This window comes from Opisthorchis viverrini (genome assembly GCF_000715545.1).
Source record: "Opisthorchis viverrini unplaced genomic scaffold opera_v5_44, whole genome shotgun sequence".
NCBI classification, from domain to species: Eukaryota; Metazoa; Platyhelminthes; class Trematoda; order Opisthorchiida; family Opisthorchiidae; genus Opisthorchis; species Opisthorchis viverrini.
Window position 1 is genome coordinate 166242 of NW_008751700.1, and position 23485 is coordinate 189726.

The 23485-nt window shown below is 44.4% G+C and overlaps 2 protein-coding genes across 2 annotated transcripts in view; one reads left to right on the forward strand and one right to left on the reverse strand.

Annotated features, from left to right (window-relative positions):
* Window positions 1-21495, reverse strand: part of T265_03183 (hypothetical protein) — a gene marked incomplete at both ends in the record, with an annotated part of 67714 nt that extends 46219 nt beyond the window's left edge. Inside the window, 9 exons of the mRNA XM_009167602.1 lie at window positions 686-764; window positions 2611-2686; window positions 4418-4577; window positions 4938-5175; window positions 13341-13499; window positions 17614-17706; window positions 18443-18518; window positions 20992-21185; window positions 21384-21495. Of these exons, the coding sequence (XP_009165866.1) occupies window positions 686-764; window positions 2611-2686; window positions 4418-4577; window positions 4938-5175; window positions 13341-13499; window positions 17614-17706; window positions 18443-18518; window positions 20992-21185; window positions 21384-21425 (1117 nt within the window). The remainder of the gene's footprint in view (window positions 1-685; window positions 765-2610; window positions 2687-4417; window positions 4578-4937; window positions 5176-13340; window positions 13500-17613; window positions 17707-18442; window positions 18519-20991; window positions 21186-21383) is intronic.
* Window positions 1-23485, forward strand: part of T265_03182 (hypothetical protein) — a gene marked incomplete at both ends in the record, with an annotated part of 30200 nt that overhangs the window by 3611 nt on the left and 3104 nt on the right. Inside the window, one exon of the mRNA XM_009167601.1 lies at window positions 11258-11383. Coding sequence (XP_009165865.1) covers window positions 11258-11383 — 126 coding nt within the window. The remainder of the gene's footprint in view (window positions 1-11257; window positions 11384-23485) is intronic.

Genomic DNA, 23485 nt, shown 5'->3' on the forward strand with positions numbered 1-23485 from the left:
TGTGAAGGAGAAAGAAGGGAGGCGTCTGCAGTAGCCTGTTTTCGCTTACCCGCCCTGCTGTATGCAGCAAGTAAGGCGACCCGGCTGATGGCACCACGCGACGGCCGATGTGGCATGAGTTTATTTGTGCAACAATACATGTATTGCTCCATAGATGTGTGCAGCTGAATGTGACTATTTGGCCGGAGATGAGCTTGATGATGTGTCACCATCGCTAGGATGAGGAATTAAGAGCCTGGGCTATAGTTCATCAAGAAAGGGGATGTTTGAGGATCTCTTGAAGATTTTCAGGACTGAAGGGTGGCCTATCTGAGGAAAGCGTTGAATTTAGCACTGTGTCAGAGGTGCGCATACATCATACGGTACGTGTGGAATCCAAGTATAGCACAAAACCCTAGCTGGTACCAATCACAGCATTCGCTTATAGTCCTTGTCGGTAACGGTGTTTCGGTGCAACGAACCCGACTGCCTATGAACCTAGTGTAGGACTGCAGTTACTTGATGCGGAACGTGTATGATATGTAACACGACAAAAAGTTTTTGCTGCCACAGGTCGATTATTATCTACGTCTCTCCGTAAGGCAGTGCAACTCTGAAGAAATAACATCGGGTTAGAATGAAGCTCGAAGACCACTAGACCAATAAGCTAAGAACTTCTTATTTGCGCGTGGAGAAAGTGACCCACCGGTTTCCTGTGTTTCCACTTCAGTTTCCACTTGCACGTCAAATAGAAACTCCAGCCAGAAATTGAAATTGTTTGGTATCTAGCGTGAAGTGAAGAAAGTGGGCGAAAATAACAACAGAAAGAAGGCAATGTAGGGACAATGATTTTCGTCTCGCGGCACACGTCAATCTGCAGCAATACATTTGGGTACATGCACTCTGCTTCGAGTCTATGGTTTTACTCCCCTAGTACATACGGCTGACCATATTATCAGTGAGATGGACACTCGCCGTTTTCAAATACTACCCTCTGCAGTTATTGTGAATCTTGTGTATGCTATAAATGCAATAATCCCGTACGCTACGTGCTGTCTGTTCAAGGAAGACCTCGCACAGATGTGCCTCCAAGTTTCGATGAGTGAAACATTCCGACTGGTTTCAAGGGACAGAAATAGTCAACTACGAGAGAAGCGGAACACAAACACACGGACAACTAGAAAACGAGATAAAATTGAGGAGGGAATTAAGGCACGCAGTCCATACTGTCTTCGTTGTGTATTGTTTAGGCAGAACCTAGGACTTTGCGTTGCTTAGGGTGGCCGACTTGTATATCACAATAAGGCAGGTCCATTCGTGAACACGAGGATTTTTAACACACAGATTCTACTCAAGTGTACATTTGCAGCCTTTACATGTCCAACTGCAAGCCATAGGCAAAACATTCCCCCTTCGAGAATGACTACCGTGAGAAAATGGCATCTGGAGTATTCTTTGGAAGGAGGGGAAACGATTCTGAAGGCTAGTGAGGACTTTCCGGAGGATCCAAGTCCCATTATACCGATCAGTCTAAGGAAAATTATTCCACAAAGCTCCCGTAGTCAGCGAAACCTCAGATCGATACTGTTGAGCTATGGTAGTTCTTCGAAGACAGTGGATTGCGAGGGGCTGGATGTAAACGAACTGTCAGGCGTGCACGCACCATGGCGTGATCGGAATCAAGTGGTGTGCCCCTGAGGGAACGGCAGTCTTGAATTGTGGCTCTCCACCGGTGGCTGACGGCCACATGGTTCAACTGGGTCCACGGATGGTGGCCAGCAGGTTACGCAGTGCGAACGTTTATTTTGAAAGTTCGTACTTGCCAGAAACAGTTCATGATCAGCACACAACTGAAGGAGTCGATCTCCGTTGTCCGTGCGGCGAGCATCTACTCCGAATCGACCGCCAAAATGTGATTTCAAGGAGCTCAGATAACCTAAAGCTGCCACCTTGACGTGGTAGTCGGGCTTGAGTGCTGCAATGATGCCGCGGGCTACATTGACTGAAATGTCGTTCCACAAGGTGTAACCTTGCCAGGAAGGCCAGAGGGGAGCAGCCAGGTTTCTGAGACTCAAAAACATGTTTTGAGGGTTCGATAGTGGACCATCGTATAGTTCGTCCTTAAGGTGAGAAATAGAGACTCTACCGTTTTAAGTGTGGTATAGCAGATAGAAAGGCCTGTTAACCACTCAACATTCATTATCATAAGATCAAAGTAGTTCTCTAAGGTGTTATACTACTGCTCGAACCTCTAGCCAGTTCCTTTGCAATGTGTCTGATTGCAACGATGTGCTGGGTTGGATTATTAGGGTGTTGATAACCGCAAAAGGTCTTGTTCAAATGATCAATGGAGCCAAAATATATATTCTGAGGACAGGGTATGCCTGACAAATCTCCAAAGAAAGTTCGGCAACGCTACTAAAGTACATCAGCACTAGTCGTACCAATCCAAGGTAAGTGAAAAACATGATAAAACGGGTTTTTAACCAAATATCCCACCTTTCGGGTTGCCATAGAACATCAGAGTAAAACCGAATGTTGGTAGATTTATGCTAATGGTAATGATTTTTCCTACAAACGAGTATCTGGAAAGGATTATCAACAGAATGGAAAAACGTTTAGCTCGCTTACTTTGTAAGACTTCTCCGATGTAATTCGTCTGAAGTGACAAATAAGCTTGATGTTTTGGATTGTTGAAGACAACTTCCTGGGGCGGGCGAGGAAGAAAAACTGCATGAACGCATGTATACGGGCTCTCATGTACACAAAAGACAGTATATGAATACAAGGCTCAGTAAGACTATATTCAATTATGAAAATAGACAGCGAAAAAGACAAAGTGCAAGTGCAATGAGAAACATGTAATACCACATGAAGGGGATGTGAAGTATTGTTGGCAAAGTTCAGATGAGAATGCTTTATTAATCATGGTCATAATCGTAATGGCTCAGTTGTAGCACTCTTTCGGTGCCTAGCTATCATGCCACTCAAGGGAAGCACGAGGGCTTGGAGACTGCCAGGTTGTCCAAACCTGGACGGAAGGAACCGAGATGGTGAGGCTGGGTTCGAACCACATATCTTCCAGTTTTTAGGTTTGCGCCTTAGTCACTGAGCTATAAGCACATAACCGTCTAGGAAACTGGAGGTCAACATCCGACACTAGTACAGAAGAATGACACCCAGGGGAGCCAACCAGGAAGTGATCAAGGTGTGCCACTAGTGTACAGCCGCGAGACGAATACCAGTACTGTGACTCCTGAAACAATTGAAACCCTAGGGTTTTGTGTACAATCGAGGTAAGGTCACTAGCCTAAATTCTTGAAGTTGACAAACACACGTCCGGCCTTCCGTAATTTTCTAGTTAGTTTCATCAATACATCTGATTTAGTTCGGCATACTATCCAAGATCCTTAAAATTGCCGAGGGATTACCAAATGAACTGAGGTAGAAATAGTCACCGCCAGTCCTGGGGGTGAAAATGTGCGTGTCGAAGTTGCACGCTGATAAGATCAAATCACTTGGGATGAAATTAAGCAGTTCCCATTTTGTCATAAAACAAACATTGTGGCCGATTGAATGGTAACAATCAATGTCCTATGGAATGTCGTGTATTGCTGAAAAATAGGATGCGGATAGCTACTGATACGAGTAAAACATGCAGATGATTTGATCGAGTCAAGGTACACGAACCCTGGCCAATCCAGGGAAACTACCACCCCACCTCAATATCGATTACATACCCGAAAAAATCCTTGATTTGCTAACGGTGGCACTCATTTATTCTCTCTTCTTAGAGATACGTACGACCTCATAGTTGTAATGCCTTCGTGCTGGCTGACAATGCAATAGACGACAGCCAAACAAAAGCTACCGATTTCCGCTGGCCCTATTAATCTCAAAAGAACACAATCTTCTCTACAAATTCCAGTGACCCCTTCCTGCTCTCTTCTTAAACAGATTAAGCTGGAAGTTTACTATTCATAACCTTCAAAGGAAAGTCTTCCCGTTCGAGGGAATCAAGTACCAGCACTCTACAGCCAACCGAAACACCACCTTCCTACCTCCACCCCATTACTTGCTTGTTGGCAACAAAGTATGTTTATTTCTTGTCTTGTCAATCTACTCATTTTTAGTAGACTTTTCAAAAGTTAAAACTGCTCTTCATAGAACTCTGTAACAAGGCAACTCCAGAATGCCATTCGATCCATATTTTTCCAACCCGCTACAACGCTTTATCGGCCAAGAAAGATTATTGTGGGTTTCGAGTTAACTACGGAGTTTTTCTCATCCCCAATCTATGAGCAGATAAAGAGATCGGTTATATTCAACTGTAAGCACGGTTCTTCAAACTCAATCAACTAGGTCAACGGACAAAGTAGATGACGATAAACGACGTGATAAACGTGTGTTATTTATGTTTCATCAGTCAGTAACTAACCAGGCGGGAGGATCCATTCGAAACATTTGGTCCAATATGGGGACAGCTCCGGAATAATTCCTGTTCAGCACGCAGAGTTCAAACAGGGTAGCCAGGTCCCAGTAGTCTGTAAGCTGGGAAATATCTCCTAGCGCTCCGATGGAACAATTCAAGCGTGCACCTGTGAGAGATTAGAGTGAGTGGTGAGCTAAGATAGAACACGGGAATATTTAATGAATAGAAGTGGATAAGCCAGTGGGATTAAAAGGTGCGCACCACCCTAAACGGCCTTTGAATACGTTAAAAAGCCAACGGACACCGAAGGTCCGTAAAGAACTGGGAGTAACGGAAGAGGTAAACAAAATGATTGAAGGGGGCACATGAGTCGCAAGTGATAAGCTAGTTCAGGTCGGCGAAGGGTGTGCCGGAGGGATTGCTTTGGAGGTAAGCCATCCATAGGAATGAAAAAGTAAGCAGGAACGACATGACAACGGATCCTACCTTTGCAGAACCCAAAAAAAGAGAAACGAAACAAACTCACAAATCTCGCGATGTTCTGCGCCAGATATGGAGTCCGGATCATAGCAAGCTAACAAAGTAGCAAGGTTGATGCCAAGATAATCGCTGGCGCTAGCTTGATATCCAGTTCTATAGCTTTCAATGGCTAACTTTAGTGATTCCGTATCCGAGTAGTCGGGGGATTGAACGAATCGGTCTTTGTAAATTCTCCCACGAAGCCCGTACATGTCTGCTGAACAGTTCACACCCGTTTCAATGAGCTGATGTTCGGTGATGTTAAAGAAAGATTAATAAAGAACAAAGATTTATTGGTGTTAGGGCATAAACTAGAACGAGAGTATTTGAGCAGATTAGGGAATCTATTCGAAGTGGTAGGGGGTGAATAAAAGATGACTCGTTCTGTACTCGTGTGTATATGCAGTATGGACCAAGAACCAAGCTATACTGTTGTCTGGAACAACTGACAATTGCATCACCAGACAGAACGTTTTCAGTTCCACCGAACGCTAAAGTCAAGATTGACTTTCATGTTGGTATGTTAACAGTGGGTCTTTCAGCTGTGACATTCCTTCGGTGCCATACAACTCGAAGGAATCGCAATGGCTGCCAAAACCTAGATAGGAACAATCGAAAAGTCGTTCAAGCCACGGACCTCCCGGTCACATGCGTGGTACCCTAAGAGTTGAAATATTTCAAGCACAGGAATAATCGAACCATCAGCAACAATGCTTCTTGGTGACGGTCAACTGCCAAACAAGCATAGTTGAGTCACATATGCTGGCGATCGAAAAATTAACCAACCATCAGATAGGTAACAAAGGATTATGAACACAGGCACATTGAAGGGGAACGGCAAGGCCTCGCGTGTGCTGTAAGCCTTAGCCATCGGTGGCAAGGAAAGCTTTTAACTGAACATATTAGTCTGCGACAAACTGACAGCCTTTTAAAGAGAACACCCCGGAGACTGATCAGAATCATTCTCTCACATGAGGAATCCCCTCTAAAATGCAATCAACCGCGAACAAGTTTGGAACGTTCACAACGATTTCATTAAGTTGCTTTCTTCAGGCTAAAACTTCTACTACAGATTAAATTGATGGATTTACACAGTTAACCGGTGGTCGCTATCCTGAACGATGTAACACTTCAAAGATCTTAACTAGACCCTTATCGTCGCATAAACAAAAAGTCCGATTAATACGATAACATTTATACGCTCACTTATTCGGCCACCACGTGAGGCTGAACACAAGTCACAAGGATAAAACAAATTTGTAACAGCATATGTTTCAGCCAGTGCTCAAATCCGAATAAAGCGACACGTCTGAGCGTTGAACTAGCCACAATAGGACAAGAGTGTTATCAATAGTGATGCCCAATATTCACTGAGGTTCACTGTCTTTTGGCTTTGGGTTGGCGCGACTCTGCAAACTGATCATCCAATGGAAGCAATCAACCACAGCCCTGAAATTGCTTGTTGTTTAACTCGTTAGTGAATAATCAGTTTTTGGTACACTCAGCTGTGTGGGGTGGGGTTGGGTGATTCAAGCCGGAATTTTAGTATAAGTGTGCGCGTCCGGTTGCCGGTTGCCGTTGCTACCGTAACTCAAAAGGGACGTAGATCGACCACGTAGCATTGACGTGGCGATCTTGTATTCCAAACTGTCGCTAATTTACGATGACGAGCATGGACTCGTACCGCGCTCTGCTTCGTGACCATGTTAAAACTTGTTTTCTTGTGACCAAGAGATCGATTTAGCAATATGACGATCACAATTTGCACGATGCAAAGGCCAGAAAAGTCTGCCACACGCAGCTGCTTAGACAACTCTTGAAAGTGTAACAAACCGATCAGCCGGATAAGACTGGCTCCGAGACTTCGAAACATGACGAGTTCGAAATTACGACTGTGCAAAGCCATAACCAAATGTAAGACGGATCTCACAGTAATCTGCATCCTACATCGAGGCAAAAAAAAGCCCCAAAATTCACTCCAATTTCAGTTGTCTGCTCTAATGGGCGGACAGTTTCGAAGAATAATGTAGCTGGCCTCAGATGTTTAGCATTACCATCAACGCACTACCAGCTTACAAATGGGATGTCAACTATTCGATTCCAGAAGTAGATAAAAACGAATTTGGACTTTTTAAGACGACTAGGGGAAAAGTCGCCTACCCGGCCTCCTTACTCACAAACGGAAGACGGCCCGATCACCATCTGGAAAACTATCTGGAGTTAGAGAAAGTGGAGATGAGAGATAGCTATCACTGTTCATGTATATATATGGGAATCATGGGAATGCCAGATTAATCAGCCTAGAGTCTAAGCTGCATTGGAAACAGCTGATTGCACCGCTTTGTGGCGGTGTCTCCCAAAATTACACTCACCAAATCCTTACAAGTAGTTCTTCACGAGTGTGTGAATGTCCCATGATGACTTTCCCCCTGATTTTAGCACCATAAGCAGTGCCCACTAGAGCTGTCTTTCGTCGCTTTTTCATTGAAACTTCGGAATAGGATTGTCGAAAGATCCACAGCTATATCTCATACTTCGGCGTAGAACTTACCGAGAAACATATGAAAACGGTCCGAAATATGAAAGTCCAAACTATTTTGCCACACGATTCGCACCTCCTAAGTGCCGACAAATATACTTATCTGGACACTATACCACGTCAGATGACAGTCATGCTGGAGAACTGAATGACAAAACCATCACAGGCCACTGCGCTCCTTCAGCTTGGATATCTCAGAAGCCGCGGAACACCAGTCTATCCAGAAACGGCGAAATCCACCGTTGTGGTATGGTTGTGAAACCTCGTCGCTGAGCGTGCGCGTCCGGTTGCCGGTTGCCGTTGCTACCGTAACTCAAAAGGGACGTAGATCGACCACGTAGCATTGACGTGGCGATCTTGTATTCCAAACTGTCGCTAATTTACGATGACGAGCATGGACTCGTACCGCGCTCTGCTTCGTGACCATGTTAAAACTTGTTTTCTTGTGACCAAGAGATCGATTTAGCAATATGACGATCACAATTTGCACGATGCAAAGGCCAGAAAAGTCTGCCACACGCAGCTGCTTAGACAACTCTTGAAAGTGTAACAAACCGATCAGCCGGATAAGACTGGCTCCGAGACTTCGAAACATGACGAGTTCGAAATTACGACTGTGCAAAGCCATAACCAAATGTAAGACGGATCTCACAGTAATCTGCATCCTACATCGAGGCAAAAAAAAGCCCCAAAATTCACTCCAATTTCAGTTGTCTGCTCTAATGGGCGGACAGTTTCGAAGAATAATGTAGCTGGCCTCAGATGTTTAGCATTACCATCAACGCACTACCAGCTTACAAATGGGATGTCAACTATTCGATTCCAGAAGTAGATAAAAACGAATTTGGACTTTTTAAGACGACTAGGGGAAAAGTCGCCTACCCGGCCTCCTTACTCACAAACGGAAGACGGCCCGATCACCATCTGGAAAACTATCTGGAGTTAGAGAAAGTGGAGATGAGAGATAGCTATCACTGTTCATGTATATATATGGGAATCATGGGAATGCCAGATTAATCAGCCTAGAGTCTAAGCTGCATTGGAAACAGCTGATTGCACCGCTTTGTGGCGGTGTCTCCCAAAATTACACTCACCAAATCCTTACAAGTAGTTCTTCACGAGTGTGTGAATGTCCCATGATGACTTTCCCCCTGATTTTAGCACCATAAGCAGTGCCCACTAGAGCTGTCTTTCGTCGCTTTTTCATTGAAACTTCGGAATAGGATTGTCGAAAGATCCACAGCTATATCTCATACTTCGGCGTAGAACTTACCGAGGAACATATGAAAACGGTCCGAAATATGAAAGTCCAAACTATTTTGCCACACGATTCGCACCTCCTAAGTGCCGACAAATATACTTATCTGGACACTATACCACGTCAGATGACAGTCATGCTGGAGAACTGAATGACAAAACCATCACAGGCCACTGCGCTCCTTCAGCTTGGATATCTCAGAAGCCGCGGAACACCAGTCTATCCAGAAACGGCGAAATCCACCGTTGTGGTATGGTTGTGAAACCTCGTCGCTGAGCACAGAAGAAGACTGGCCATCTCAGTTTATGGAGGCCTTCGAAGTACTGCACGTATACCACAAAATATCGGGTCAGTAATGTTGAAAGGCGGCGAATGATTGTCTGATTGGTAAATCGGTTCGGCCACACCAACCACGCTGATTTGGTAATGTGCTCCACAGAATACGTGATCGATTGTCACGCTGTCATTTACTGTGACGGGTTCTAACTGTAAGACCCCACACGATGGGCAAAATATATCACAACGGACGGTATTTGAGCCGGTGAACGTTGTTTGCGAGATTGAGGTGACATGAACAAACACATCAGTGGTTCGATGCACTTACCAATGAGGTAGTATCAGGCAAACAGTGTTTGCGATCTTATTTTCAACCACTAAACCACCAACCTTGTATAGTTTTATTCGTTTTCTCTACCTGCGACCTTTCACCCCCGGTGCTCATCACATAGTGCGGCGACCCGAACCACCATACAAAAAGCTCAGTTTCTAACCTGAATTAAACTTATGCTGGCTTTTGGTTGGGCGCGTCCCCTCAAAAATGGAATAACTGGAAATCACCATTACCGGGATCGCCTGCTTTTGATGCCAATTAACAGTACTTCCACATAGATTTCAATGAAAACCCCGTTTCCATACTACTGACAAATTAGGGGTGCACACAACCGGAAATTAATGCTTGTACAATGGTAAACTGCAGGCAATCGGGATTTCACCTTTCCGGAATCGGATGCACCTCGTTTGCAACAATGAGCTATGAGAATGCCGCGAATGAAACGTGAATAATGATCGGAAGGGACAAAACCTGAGAGACGGACTGCTTTCACAAATCGGATGACACATAGCTACCCACGATACGCGTCATGGTGAAAGTGGACATTCTACCTATTGTAAGCCAGTACACTGTACACAGTAAACTAACTCAGTTAGAAGGCCGTGGTAGTCTTCAGCGGAAGGCTAAATTGTCGCCGATTGTCTAAACAACGGTTACCAGGTCAGACCATCAAAACAACCATCCCATGAAAGAATTATGAGCAAAACAAATCGTCCTAGCACAATCAGTTTCGGGTAGAGAAAAACGAACTCCAGTTGACAGGCCGCTGGTGAGCAGAGGTCAGGTGGAATAAGTGAAACCACACATTCCGGGTTGTGCTGTGCTGTGGATCAATAGTAGACGAGGTGTCATGTGTGCGGTGCATTTGCACGACGGCGGACGCGTTGTGACTAGAGGTTGTTGTTGTTTGTCGGAAACCACAAGGTGACGGAAAAATTCGTGACGTTCACGTCACTTAAAACGTACTAAGACGTGTGTGAAAAGAAGTCATTTTAGCGACTAGGTCTTTACCCCAGGTATTTTGATTGCACTTCCTCAGTTGCTCATGTGATACGGTAGGAAAAAGGGTACAAGAGTAGAATTATCTCGGGTGACATGACCTCTGAAATGGTGTGACTACACACTCTCCATTTTTATACGACATTAAAGCAGTGACTGATGCTTTACGACCACAATACATCTTACACACTGATATTGGCTCTCCTGAAGCTGAGTAGCGTGCGAATGGTAGCAAAACGAGGCGGATTTCAGAGAATCTGATCAATACAAGTCACCAGACCATACTAGAAGTAGGTGAGTTCGGTAGCCTATAATGAAGACGGAAGTGTGCATCTGATGCACAACCGGTCTAAACTGCATTATACAAGCATAGAAACTCTTGAGCACTGTTGTATTATCCCAATAGAAACTTGAGTCACGGACAGGTTAAATGATCTCGTCTATCAAAAGAAAGAGCTGGAGGGAGTGTACAGTACTAGTTACGAACAATTCGAGCTCATATGCGACGAAACTTTTATTTTCCACATTCGCGAGGTTAAAACTGCGGGTGCAGTGCAGCACAATGACAAAGGGAGTAGAATCGCGGTAGTATGAATTGTCAAGTCTCCTCAGAAGCAAAAGCAAACGAACTGCCAGCAAAGCAACCACTCTGATCGCAATTCTGTTAAGATTACCCATCACCTTTACAGAGTTTTGAAAATTAAGATCTTCAAATCTGAAATGGTTCTGCGTAATCCCACAGAGCTACCAAACCCATAACTTTGCGACGAATTGGTCACAATAACGTGATTTGTGTGCGCGAAATGCTGTTAGGACCAAAACAAATAGGGTGTAGAGCTGACCGCCTCACAAACACTGCTTGATATTTCTAAGCGTTTCGGCATTTACTATCAGTACCTATCTTAGTTCTCCTTAGTAAAGAGGGAGCAGAAATACGTAGACATAAGAAGTACCAGTACATGAGCTCTGTGAAAAAAGTCAATAGCCCAGTTGACACCTGGTGCATGGATATCAAACCAGTGATCGCTGATGCGATACTAAGATCAGGTAAATGGAAGAAAATGACTTAAAAGCTGACGGAATTTTAGGCAGGATCGGACGATTATTTCAAGCCATAGAAGGAAGTAGTAACAGTGTACTGTTGCCAGTTGATGAATCTGGTCGTATTTTAGAAATTGCATTGGAGAGTGGATAGACGCTGCAACAAGTAAAATAAATGTCAGTGGAACACTATTGCAGTACCATGAAATTTTTAGCATGCGTCGAAGACAAGACAACGATAATTACGCCATTAGCTTAGGGAAAGCCTGTTCCTGAAGGCTGCCACTAAAAAAGTGGTCCCCATAGAGAGATGATTAATAATATACATTAGCAATGTTGTGCAATGTAGGTAGCTCGGGTGCGCTGTTTGGTAGTTGGTCTGTTCGCCGAGCTTGACAGTTGAATTGCAAACGTTTCATCACCAATCGACAACCGGCGACATCGTCTCGGCTTGGCGCAATCAGACCTTAGNNNTGTGATTATATAGCTTCTAAACAGTATCTGGTAGTTCTGGAAACGGTCGTCGTGTAGTTTTATTGGTCTCTCGTGAATCTGATGTCTCAATCTCCTGTGTATGGTTGGTTCGTTGGGTGCATTCAATTCGGCAGTTCTGTATGTGGTTGTCATGCTGTGATTCGGTCGTTTCCTTCTTGCTTTGTGGTGTGAATTTTCCTCATTTGATTGGTTGAATGAATTGATTGGTTGGATGATTGGATTGGTTGGATGAATCAACCAATCAAATAAGTAAAACCCACACCACAAAGCAAAAAGGGAACGACCGAATAACAGCATGACAACCACATACAGAACTGCCGAATTGAATGCATCCAACGAACCAACCAGACACAGGAGATTGAGACATCAGATTCACGAGAGACCAATAAAACTACACGACGACCGTTTCCAGAACTACCAGATACTGTTTAGAAGCTATATAATCACACGCAGAAGAGGAGGAATTCACCCACTCAACCTTGCACTGACGATGTCACCTCGATTGGTGATGAAACGTTTGCAATCCAACTGCCAAGCTCGGCGAACAGACCAACAACCAATAATATACACTGCCAATTGGCGTCCTTTTCCGGAGTCATCGATCACACGGAATTCTATTTATGGGTCTTAAATAAATAGAACAAGAAGCGGAATGAGCCAAACGACGTGTGCAACTATTTAAACATCTTGAAGCAATAAAATACGGCTGGAGGGTGAACAGAAAGCGACCATCCTACCACAATCAGCATTGTTAACCTTAGGCCCATAACTGTCAGACCAAGCCCGTGGAAACAAATGGGTTGAGTTTCCCAGCGTGTGCTAGTAGCTGGTTGCTCGCACCACACACAACTATTTTATCGCAGGTATATTCTGCTGAACAATGAGTCACTTACACCGATAATGCTGTGCATTAATGCCTCGAATTTCCATGGGATCAGATTACGAATATTATCCGTAGCAGTGCTCTGAATTATGTGTCTGAATGCATCCCTAGCTTTTGAAAATGAAAAGTGCTATCTACAAGACAGTCGGTGGAATTAGAGGATTGATCGCTATCACCTTTGCGATCAAAACCGAGTGTAATCAGTTAAATATGATGGATCTAAGGCGCAGAGGCTTGAGTCGCTCGCATCCGATGTAACCCATCTACCCAGCTGGGACACCGAGGGGCGATCGTTGAGGAAGCGACAGGTGAGAGTTCGGAATACCGAAGACAAGGTTCCTTATGAAGGAAGGACAGTCCCCATGGTAGCATCTCATTTGTCCAAAATTACACCCATACAAATAACTCAAGTCAGCCATAATTCAGTTTGCTCTTGGCATGGACAGTTAGAAGTTACTTGGACAACAATCACACGCACACAAGCGTGAGGGCACGAATATTGACCATTGTGAGGATTGCGGGGGCTCTTTTATCATCAGGTTGAAACAAAAAGAAATGAATGATAGCGTAGCAGCTGAAACATACCCCGGTAATCTCTTTCAGGGCTAGTTCCTGATCCCCGGGCTTCTTGCGACGATTCAGTGCGAAGGCATACAAGTAAGTGAAGGTGCTTGTGTCCACTGCGTTTGGAAGTACGTCCGGCTGGCGAATCGCCTTCACTAGTTTGATCATTCCATCGTAATCCTGAGGTTGTCAGAAAATAGGGCAATACGCTTGATGAAATCAAGTCTGGAGCTATGTAAACTTACATACCGGCATAAATCACGCGGAAAGCAGTTGTGCATCCAAGGGTTCGTGTGCGATTGGTGCCAACCAAAGAAATGGTATGGGTCTATACGATACACGGAGTGGTTTGGTGGGTACCGCATCTACACGCACCCACACATAACCGATCCGTCCTTTGTAAGCTGACAATCCTGAAAAAATCCGACCATATTTATTGTAGAAACAGTGGTATGTGGCTAAGCCGATCGTTCGGATAAAAATGGATCGGTGCGTTCCACCACGCCGTATATGTTCCGGCTTAAAACACAAATCAACATTTATTATAGGGGATAAGTCAATGCCTGATCTAATGTAGACGCCGCACAGGGGAGTGAGGATCTCTGACTGTTTACCCATTATGATGATACAGGTTAACGAGCGTGAAAAAGGAAGGTGCGAGTAGTATATGTAGACAACTACTGGGAGAGGTAGAGGACAAGTAATTCGAATAAGCCTTGAAGCACTAGACTTTTGACTTGAAGGAACTTTTCAAGACTGACAGAAGATAAACTCCAGTTGAAGGTGAACTTTTGAATATAAATACCGGAACTAGCCCACATTTTTTCCAAGAATCACGACGAACAAGCATGATTCGGCCCTTGCGGTGGATGTATCGACAACGCCGTTGCTCAACGACAACCTCCGAATGGACTAGTTATTTAAGTGCAACACTGAAGCTCCCTAAGTTACAACCTTCAAAAAGTACCAGAATTCTCCACCCCTAGATGCAGTAGAATCTCGACCACTGTCCTAATAAACTTTGGCATCTGTTCCAAATCCACTTAGAGTACATTATGTTTCGCTCTGAGGACAATGGCCAGACCGGTCAGAAGTGGAAGAGAAAAACGTCCCAGATCTATAAGGGGCTGTGTTCAACTGAACAAACAAAACACAAGGGTGTATTCTAGACTGACAATATCCACTCTAAACCACTACGACTCTCCCAAACTACCACTGCAATGAAGGCCAACTGGAGATGGTGACTCGGCTTACCTACAAACAAAGTAGAAACAAACGGACCTCGTAAGAGTGCGATTCGGTCATACACCCATGAATTGTGTATGGCTAGTTGGGTGGTCTTAAACTAGCTGAGCCAAGTGCTGCTCAACGCCGGCATCTATAACTGTCGACGGTAACACTTCTCTGTGGTCGTTGAAAAACAAAAATCCGTCAAAGATAAGCGTAGGTTAACAGAGTTCGTACCCTGTACCCAAATAAAGGAGTGAGCATGCGAGATTAAGAAGAGGTAAACTGTTAAGAATTTGCTGGTTGAGAAACGCTGTGTGTATAACAGCTTCAGGAGAAACGAATTAGAAGAGAATGACCTAAACCTCATTACTCATTACTGTAGCAGACACGCAGTCTTGGCCATATGCCGATGACCAAGTATTTTTTCAGTGCAAACGTGTTATTGATAGGGACGGATAGTATTCCTTGATACGGCGTCACCGCCATCACTGACAGGAATTCAACAGTAATATTCATCCATAGCCGGCTTCACTATATTTGGGCTCATTAGGTGGATGTAGTTCCTGGGCTTCAATTATTTTATTTCGAAGTCAAGCAAAAAACTAAGCGCGGATGGACTCAAAAAACCTGTCGCAAATTAGGGTGATCTTCACCAGTCTCAACATAATCTTCAGTTTGTGATAATGAGTTTGTCGATAGCATCATCTTAATTAGCGAACGAGTTCCCGATTTCATAAAATGGATACCAGTTTGGCGGCCCCATTATCAATTACGATTTCTGATCAGGTCAGCAAGCGCTTCCCTACTTCATTTAGCACGTGTTCTTATAGGGAAATAAGTCACCGTTGACGGTAACCTTGGTAGCGGCGTCGAATGTGCCGGATAAGTCTGATCTCAGATACCAACAGCTGAACACACTGAAGTGAAGATTAAAACACCACCTCGATCTATTTGTGCCCACCTATCTCAGATCGCCATATTTTACGGTAGTTTTGTTTCCAAGTACCAAAAAGTGTCCCGCCGTATATTTTACGGTAGTTTTGTTTCCAAGTACCAAAAAGTTGTCCAGCCGTAACATCCCTTCGGTGTCTAGCTGTCATGACAGCCAAAGGAAGCATGAGAGTTAGCCACTGTCAGGTTTCCAAAGCCTGAACAAGGGTCCAGATCCATGGACATTAGTGACGTGTATGATTTCAGCACAGAAAACGTGAGATGATTTGCCTGCTGCTGAAAATGAAAAAAGTGTCAGAGACCGTGTTTCTCAGCAATGTAGCGTTTTCCAACGAAACCACCCTTATTTCAGTCGAAGTAAGGCTTTTCGACCACTATACCCGTAATTCTCAGTAGAGCACATCTTGGGTTGCGACCTTAAAGTAGGACGAGTAGAGAAGAGGAATGGATCATGCCTGTGTGCAGCGAAGATATTCACACTGTTTACAACAGAGCTTCCTACTGGCGGGAGAAAAACAATGTCGAGTTAGTAATGGTGAATAAATTGTGAAGTATTTCATCACGCAAATGAAGCCAAATTGCATTGAAAAGCCATGAAGACCACTTTCCTTGATGAGGATCATCAGCATATGTAAAGTCTGAATCCCAGTGCCTTTTGGTTTGCTACGCATGGATGTTAGCAGTTTAGTTAACTTGCTCTTAGACAGGGTATAGCACCATTATCACTCGATCGCTAATCCGCGGCAGGTGATCTGGCATTGAATGAAAAAATATAAGGACCTCAAACACCTGTAACACGGTACCATACATTACATTACATTACAATTACAATGAAATAAATTGCATTACAGTTACATTACAATTACATTACAATTACGTTACAATTACATTACAATTAATTACATTACATACATACAAACAAACATACATATATATACGTGACGTAAGCACTGCGAATTAGCATACAAATGAATTTCAAATTTGGAGAGTGGACGGCGCTGGCCAACTGATTTCAACTGCTAGGCGTGTTCGATTTAATTTATCCGCTGGTGAACGTTGAGCCGAACTGAAGCGTATACTGCTCGTGCATGCTTGATGGACCAGTGTAAACCAATCAGTTTGATGGGAACCCGAAGAGGGGGTAAGTTAGGACAAGCCCAAATCAGAACTGAGCGAAAATAGGGTGGACATGTCACAGCATGCACAACTCAGTATTAGTTTATCTAAGATGTTTGCTTACTTGCTGCACGTGGTTACATGTTCTTTAGAACTCAAGTTCACGTCAATCTAGTTTGGACAGTCCTGCTTCTGACCTGGCACAATTTTTAAGGTTAGTCCATATCAAAGGGTGGAAAGCACTGAACTTGAGTTTCGCTCTCATTAGAGCTCGTCAGCATCGTCATTTTGGGATGTGACGGGGTTTCACCTCTGGATATCTGACGTGACGCTCGTAGGTTACCACTGCTCAATCAGCATACGCTGGACCCACCCGAGCTATCATGTCTTAGGAGGCGAACGTGTTCACGCTTGAGCGGTGCGACTCGTTAGAATGATTGCGTCAGGACAAAAGGATTATTTAAAAGGGGGTGATGTGAATGTTTATCTATGACTCGCACCGCGGGACCCAAGAGATGTTCGACCAAAAAGGCATTTACAGTGAGGTTACGATAGGACAGAGTGTCACGCACTGCGTGTGGTGGAACCGTACTATGTGAGTAAGGCTTTTGGAAACTCACATAGGATAGTTCAGCGGACGCAGGACTAGATCGTACATGTTGTTTGTTTATACTTTATGGGGACACTAAAGCGCTTCTGATAACACAGTGGGGTGTGCGACATCCCTATATAAAGGGATTTTGAATTTGCAAGGAGATTCGTTGCGGGTGAGAAAAACGGTGATTTGTTTGAGGCAGGAACGAACCCAACCTTCTGAGACCGGCCATCACTGCACGACAGCTGATTCCAATTTCGTTGGCCGCTAGTCTGAATAACCGAATCACGTTGGCAGCATCGAAATACTAGTAGTTCGAACAGAGCAAGAACCAATGTATACATATGGCTAAATAAGGACTCAGACGTTCATCAAGGACAAAGTTCATACATACGAACTTACTGCGCAATCTCTGTATGCCAGAAGCATGTTACGGACGATGTCATGGCACATCAGCTGCGGATCATCCAGGCGTCTTCGTAACATTCGGAGCCGCTACAGAAAGAGAGTGCCATAGATGGATGCACAAAAAAGCTCAGATGAACTTCCACGAAAGTTATGAAGTCTGATAAAAAAAACTACAAAAAGGTAAGGCCATATAAACCAGTGTCAACAGTAGATTGTTCAGAATTTCCACGAACCTTATGGACGTTACCGCACCAAAAAATGTGACCAGATATCTTGATTATCGCTCTAGTTGAAATTGAGGTCGCATTTGCGCGCCACATTGGGTATTTGAATTCCAGTTGAGCCTCCCGTTAACACCAACATAGTTCGCAAATGAGTACTTATCTCTAAATTCACAATGTAAACAATAGAAAACATATACATACAGAAACCGATGAAAAATAAACGCGACAGAGATAAGACCACCTTATATGACGCTGCTGCCGAACCGTGTTGGAACAATGCGTTCCAATAAATTTTCCTGTCAACATCTGTGTTTATCAAAAGGTCAGGCCTTATGGTAAATGGATCACTCTGAATGATGTGACCCAACATGCACAGGAATAGTCCAAGTATTCGCTACGTCTAATAATAGCCTCGCCTGAACTTTTATTTCGTCTACTATTGAATCTGACAAAGCTACCTCATCGCAGACTCCGTCCTAAAACAAGCGGATTTCCGGAGCACATATTCAGGAATGNCCCCAAAATCTTCCAACAAAATTACAGATGACAACAAGTACAAACCAATGCAATCGACAAAAATTACATCTACTGATACTTACTTCTCGAAGCTCAGCACCTTTATATTCGCTCCGAGCTTTACGTAGATCAGCGAGGAACTTCATTTGAACAGGAGCTCTAAAAATGAGCAACACAAGCACGCAGATAAGTGGACACTGAAAGCGTGCCCCAAACGTGCGAGAACATGTAAGCTACACTGCCAACTGTGATGATCAAGAACGCACATTTTCACACTGAAATTTCTGTTCAGTTCAAGCCAAAATAGTTCGGTGTCGCCGCTGTAGATTGGTAAATTCGGCGTTTCTGCTCATTTAGGAATTTTTCTCAAAACGTGGTTTACTGCTTTTTGTACGCCACCCCTTATATCCCAACTCCTTTCGGCATATCAAGCGTCAGTCGTTGATAAGAGGACAAACACAAATGTGGTTAAACTGGTACTACTTTGGTACTTCCACACTGCTGCCACCATTCCCAAAAGATATTTCGACAAACGCACCTTCATGCAAAAAATTAAAAACCCGTCAGTCAAATAGCGCCAAATACAGCGATTCCCATGACCAGGAATTCCTTCAGAAGTTTTCGAACTTATGTTCATATGACCAATTTTTCAACGTATTTCTAGTTATTTGCCCCATATCTCGATTATTGCTGAACACCATTCGACGTCACGAAATTCCGCTAGGCACTCAAACCAAGAAGTCGAGTAGGGTAACTGATGATGATATTGGGTCAGGAAACAATATCATTGCTTGACAACTTGCAAGTCAATTGTCAAGCTCGGTGAAATGATTAACAACCAAGAAACTCACCCGAGCTACCAATATTTCAACACATTACCAACACCCCGGTAGTGATTCCGACAACAGGCACACAGACGACAAAATTTGACCTCATCTTTCGTTAAAAAAACGACGGTAGGCGAGGGTCATCGTGTGTCAGTGCTTCACATAGCCAGACTTGGAGGCCGATTACCTTCTTTTACGGAAGGTGTCTTCTGTACATGCAAAATGTTTCACCTGGTATTGCTGCTGCACTCATACACTCATGTTTTTTTCTCCATTAATCGGTCTCACGGAGACTTGGCCTGTTCGAGCAACAGAACTGAGATGTCTTCGGGTGTTCGACAATCGTTGTGTCAGAACCATATCTCGTGTGGATCCGTAACGAGGCAATTAGAAAGCAAACTGTCGACTGCGGGCACTTTACTTTCATTGAAGAATGTGTCTAGCACCAGACGCTGCGTTGGACGGGACATGTGTTACGTATGCCTAACCATCGTTTGCCGGAGGGTGCTGTTTTCCATGCCAAACTCAGAGTGACGGAAGCAGAGAGGTGGCCAGCCCTTGACTTGGCAGAGGGGTATGAAAGAAATCACGAAGCGTTTGGGCGCTGTCGGTGTTACTCGCCTTCCAGGATGGGGACCACGTGATCCTCACTTCGCCTGGTTGGAGACGCAGCAATGTATAGCTTCCAACCGATGTCAGTGGCGATATTGTTGTTAGTTTTCATCCAAATTGCCCGAATGAGTGTTCGGAGGTGCACGCACCTTGGAATGATTGCAATGAGCTAGCAAAAAGTCCTTTCCCCGTCCACCTTCGTTCTTCTCTTCACAACAAGGCTTTCAAATAAATTGTGGTCGTACGGCAGCGAGATGAGCGGAAGGTCCGTGGTTCGAACCCGGCCTCCGCCTCTCGACATCCCCTATCTAGGCTTGGACAGCCTGGCAGTATCTCAGCCCTCGTGCTTCCTTCGGGTGGCATGGCAGCTAGGCACCGAAAGGGTGCCACAGCTGAACAGTTGTTCTTATTATTTTTATTTACTCTACCTGCCTCTAACGGCTTGGTGATCGAAATACTCCCAGAGCGTTTTTTTCACGGACACTGAGTGCGCTGACGATATCCCTCTTCATGGATAAGACGCCACAGAAAGCTAACTATTTCGAATTACCCAAATAATCCTGCTGCACAGTTCTGTACGCGCCTCGCACCTGTACGGTGTAAAGTACCACTGCAAGACTGAGTGGGACAGCAGCTTGACTGTCAAGAGTAGTGGAGTGTACAATGCCGCTGTCCGATCTGTCCTATTTTATGGATCAGGTAAGTGGCCGCTGCGTGTAGGAGATCTTCGAAGGCTCTTTGTGCTTGACCACCGGTGCCCCCCACCGAAGCGTTGCGCGGGTCTGGTGGGACCATTAGATCAGTACTGCTATGGTACATGGTCCTTTTCAATGCGTAGTTCTTAATCCCCGCCACACCGGAATTACTTAACGTCAGTGAACTTATTGGACTATCGACTCCGATGCGTGGCTTTCATTTTATTGCCCTCCATGTTCTCCTCCAGCTCCCCCGACCGCAGCATGGCAGCTAGGCACTAGAAGGGTGTTGCAGCTGAACGATTTCTTATATTTCAGGTGACGAAAGGCCAAATTTCCCAGTATACACGGTAGGAAATAATCCCCGAATCGTCCTAATAGGTGACGGTATGAGAACACACCATATTTGTGCCGAAGGGGTTGGCTGTGTATGGGGCGGAAAAACTAATTTACGTAAGTGAAATGAGGGAATGGAAAATCTTGCATTTCACAACTCACCTGCTGTTACCCTTGGACGCCTTCAGAACATCAAGAATTTCGTCTGATAGCGACTTCCTTTGCAGGCAAGATTTGTTAATCATGGTGTCATCTTGCAGTAATTCATTGTCCAAGACAGAAGTATCTAGGCTGACAAGAGTATCGTCCTTCGTTAAAAGGTATGGAATGATTGTGATGTTCTGCTTAAGTGAAGACTATTTTTGAAGGGAATTAGGGAGAATCCAAAGGACAAACTCACGACCAAAGTTGCATTGGACTTTCCCGGAACAAAGTTCAATAGGATGACGTTATCGAGCAGGTTAGAGGACTCTCGGACGCTAAGGTGATAGAGTAATTCCGCTTGGTGTTCCTGAAGCTGATTTGATGGCTTTGGAGGACCAAAAAACCCTCACCTTTTCGCCCATATCCACTATCAAAACATCAGAGTGGTTCATGGAATCCAGAGCAGTTGTGCGGAAGCGCACAGCATCATCGTACAATACAAAATGCAGAGTTGCTTTGATTCTGCACAAACGAACGCAAACATTGAAAAGCACTGCGTATCGCTAACCGTTTACATGTCTTCTCCACCTCATCAACCGCCCTACTCCTAACTTGCATGGAATCGGTAAGCAAAGCGACGTCCATTCTAAATGTTAGAAGCGACGTGGGATTCACTGAAATTGGATGGAAGCAAAAAACAATAGTGAAGAACCAACTAGCCAGTATTCAGTGTAATAAGACATGTGTAAGGAACCAGGACAAAATACAAGGATCCGAAAGATGTCCACCTGCGGGATAAGGGATTGTCGGAAATAATATGACAGCAAATAGTTGTAAAGATGTGCTAGACGAGACTTCTCGAAACCCACATAAGAACTTGAGCCAAAAGGCTGGTTGTGGTTGGAGCGCGAATATACTGACCGGAAGGTTCGAATCCGACATCCGCCTCTCGACTTCCTTTATTTAGACTTGGGTAATCCTGCAGTATCCTACCTCTCGTGCTTCCTTTGGGTGGCATGGCAGCTAGCGCGAACGCGCGGAGTGGCAAATTCAGATGTCCGTCGGCAGACAAGGGCAACAAGCTTGCCAGTACATTAGACCACTGCGTCCGAAAGCCGCTACCCACAATCAATCATTTCCACTTCTAACTTGGAAAAAATTTGAACCAATCTAGTCGGGAGCATAGCTTAACTGTCAGAGACTATCACGTGGCTGTGTGGGGCTGATGCTATTACCACAACATCGTAAAAAGTTTCTCGTTGGTTCGTCCCATACGAATTGGAACTGCACGATAAATGCCCCATTTTCGACTGTATAGTTAAACATAGTCGCTGAATGGCGCTTTAAGTATTACTGGTTTGTGTCGACAACACTCTCATCACATGCATGTAGAGACCGTGTAACTCGAAAAGTTGTGGTAATATTGATATTCGCTGTGTGTGGTATACGGTTTCTGAGAGTTCGATTGATTTATACGTAAATATTGGCCATATAAATCTTTTCTTACTAGGCTTAGGCTCATAAGATTTCCCTCTGCATTTCATTCGCAGAATTTGTTGTGAACTACCATCTTCGGAGAACCACTGCCGGTGCTTCGCTTAGGCTCATAAGATTTCCCTCTGCATTTCATTCGCAGAATTTGTTGTGAACTACCATCTTCGGAGAACCACTGTCTCCCGGTGCTTCCCTAGCGTGCATTCTACAAATGTCCCATACTAGAAGTTTAGTTCTACTGCTCACTGTGCTTGGCACCTGTTCCCTCTTTTAAGGCTCCACCAATTATAGTACAATAAAGGCATGGTAGACTGGCATATACTTCGATAGAAAAAGAATTACCCAGAATCTGGTCACGCCTTAAGCTGCGTCGTCGGGCGCCAAGCGCCGAGCGAAGACACACGAATGTGATTGGCTTATATTCTGACCACTCAGGACCAGCTTGTAGACATCTTGTGGCAGTGCCGTTTATCGGATCGCAGGTTTGGTTTATGACAGCCTAACGGAAGGCCTCTGCTTTTCTATTGAACTGGACACCAAATTTAAATCTTGAATCGAATTTCAAATGCAATCAGATGTAATCCGTGGGTGATTAGGTAGCTTACTGTGCTCGACTGGAACAGAGACTGAGCTCCATTTATGACGAACATTATAGAAACCACCTACCGATCCCGCTATGTAATATTAGGCTTTGATCCATAAGGATCAGACTTTTAAAGCCAAATTAAAATTTCTAACACAGTCTGCTTTACCGAAATGCACTTATAGCATAGGCTAGGATATATACGCTCTATAAGTTAGGCAAACCCCAGTGATTAACCACTCCACCCGGCCTATTCACGGATTCACGGATTGATACACAGGATCGAGGCTTTTGCCCAAGTTTCCCGGGTCGGTTTTGTTCTTGTCGGTCAGTGGCTGTCGTTCACCTGAAAGGCACAAGTGAAAAAAGGGTGTAGCACTGCTCAGTCGAGAGGTTATAGGAAGCACTTCACGGATTCACGGATTCACGGATTTA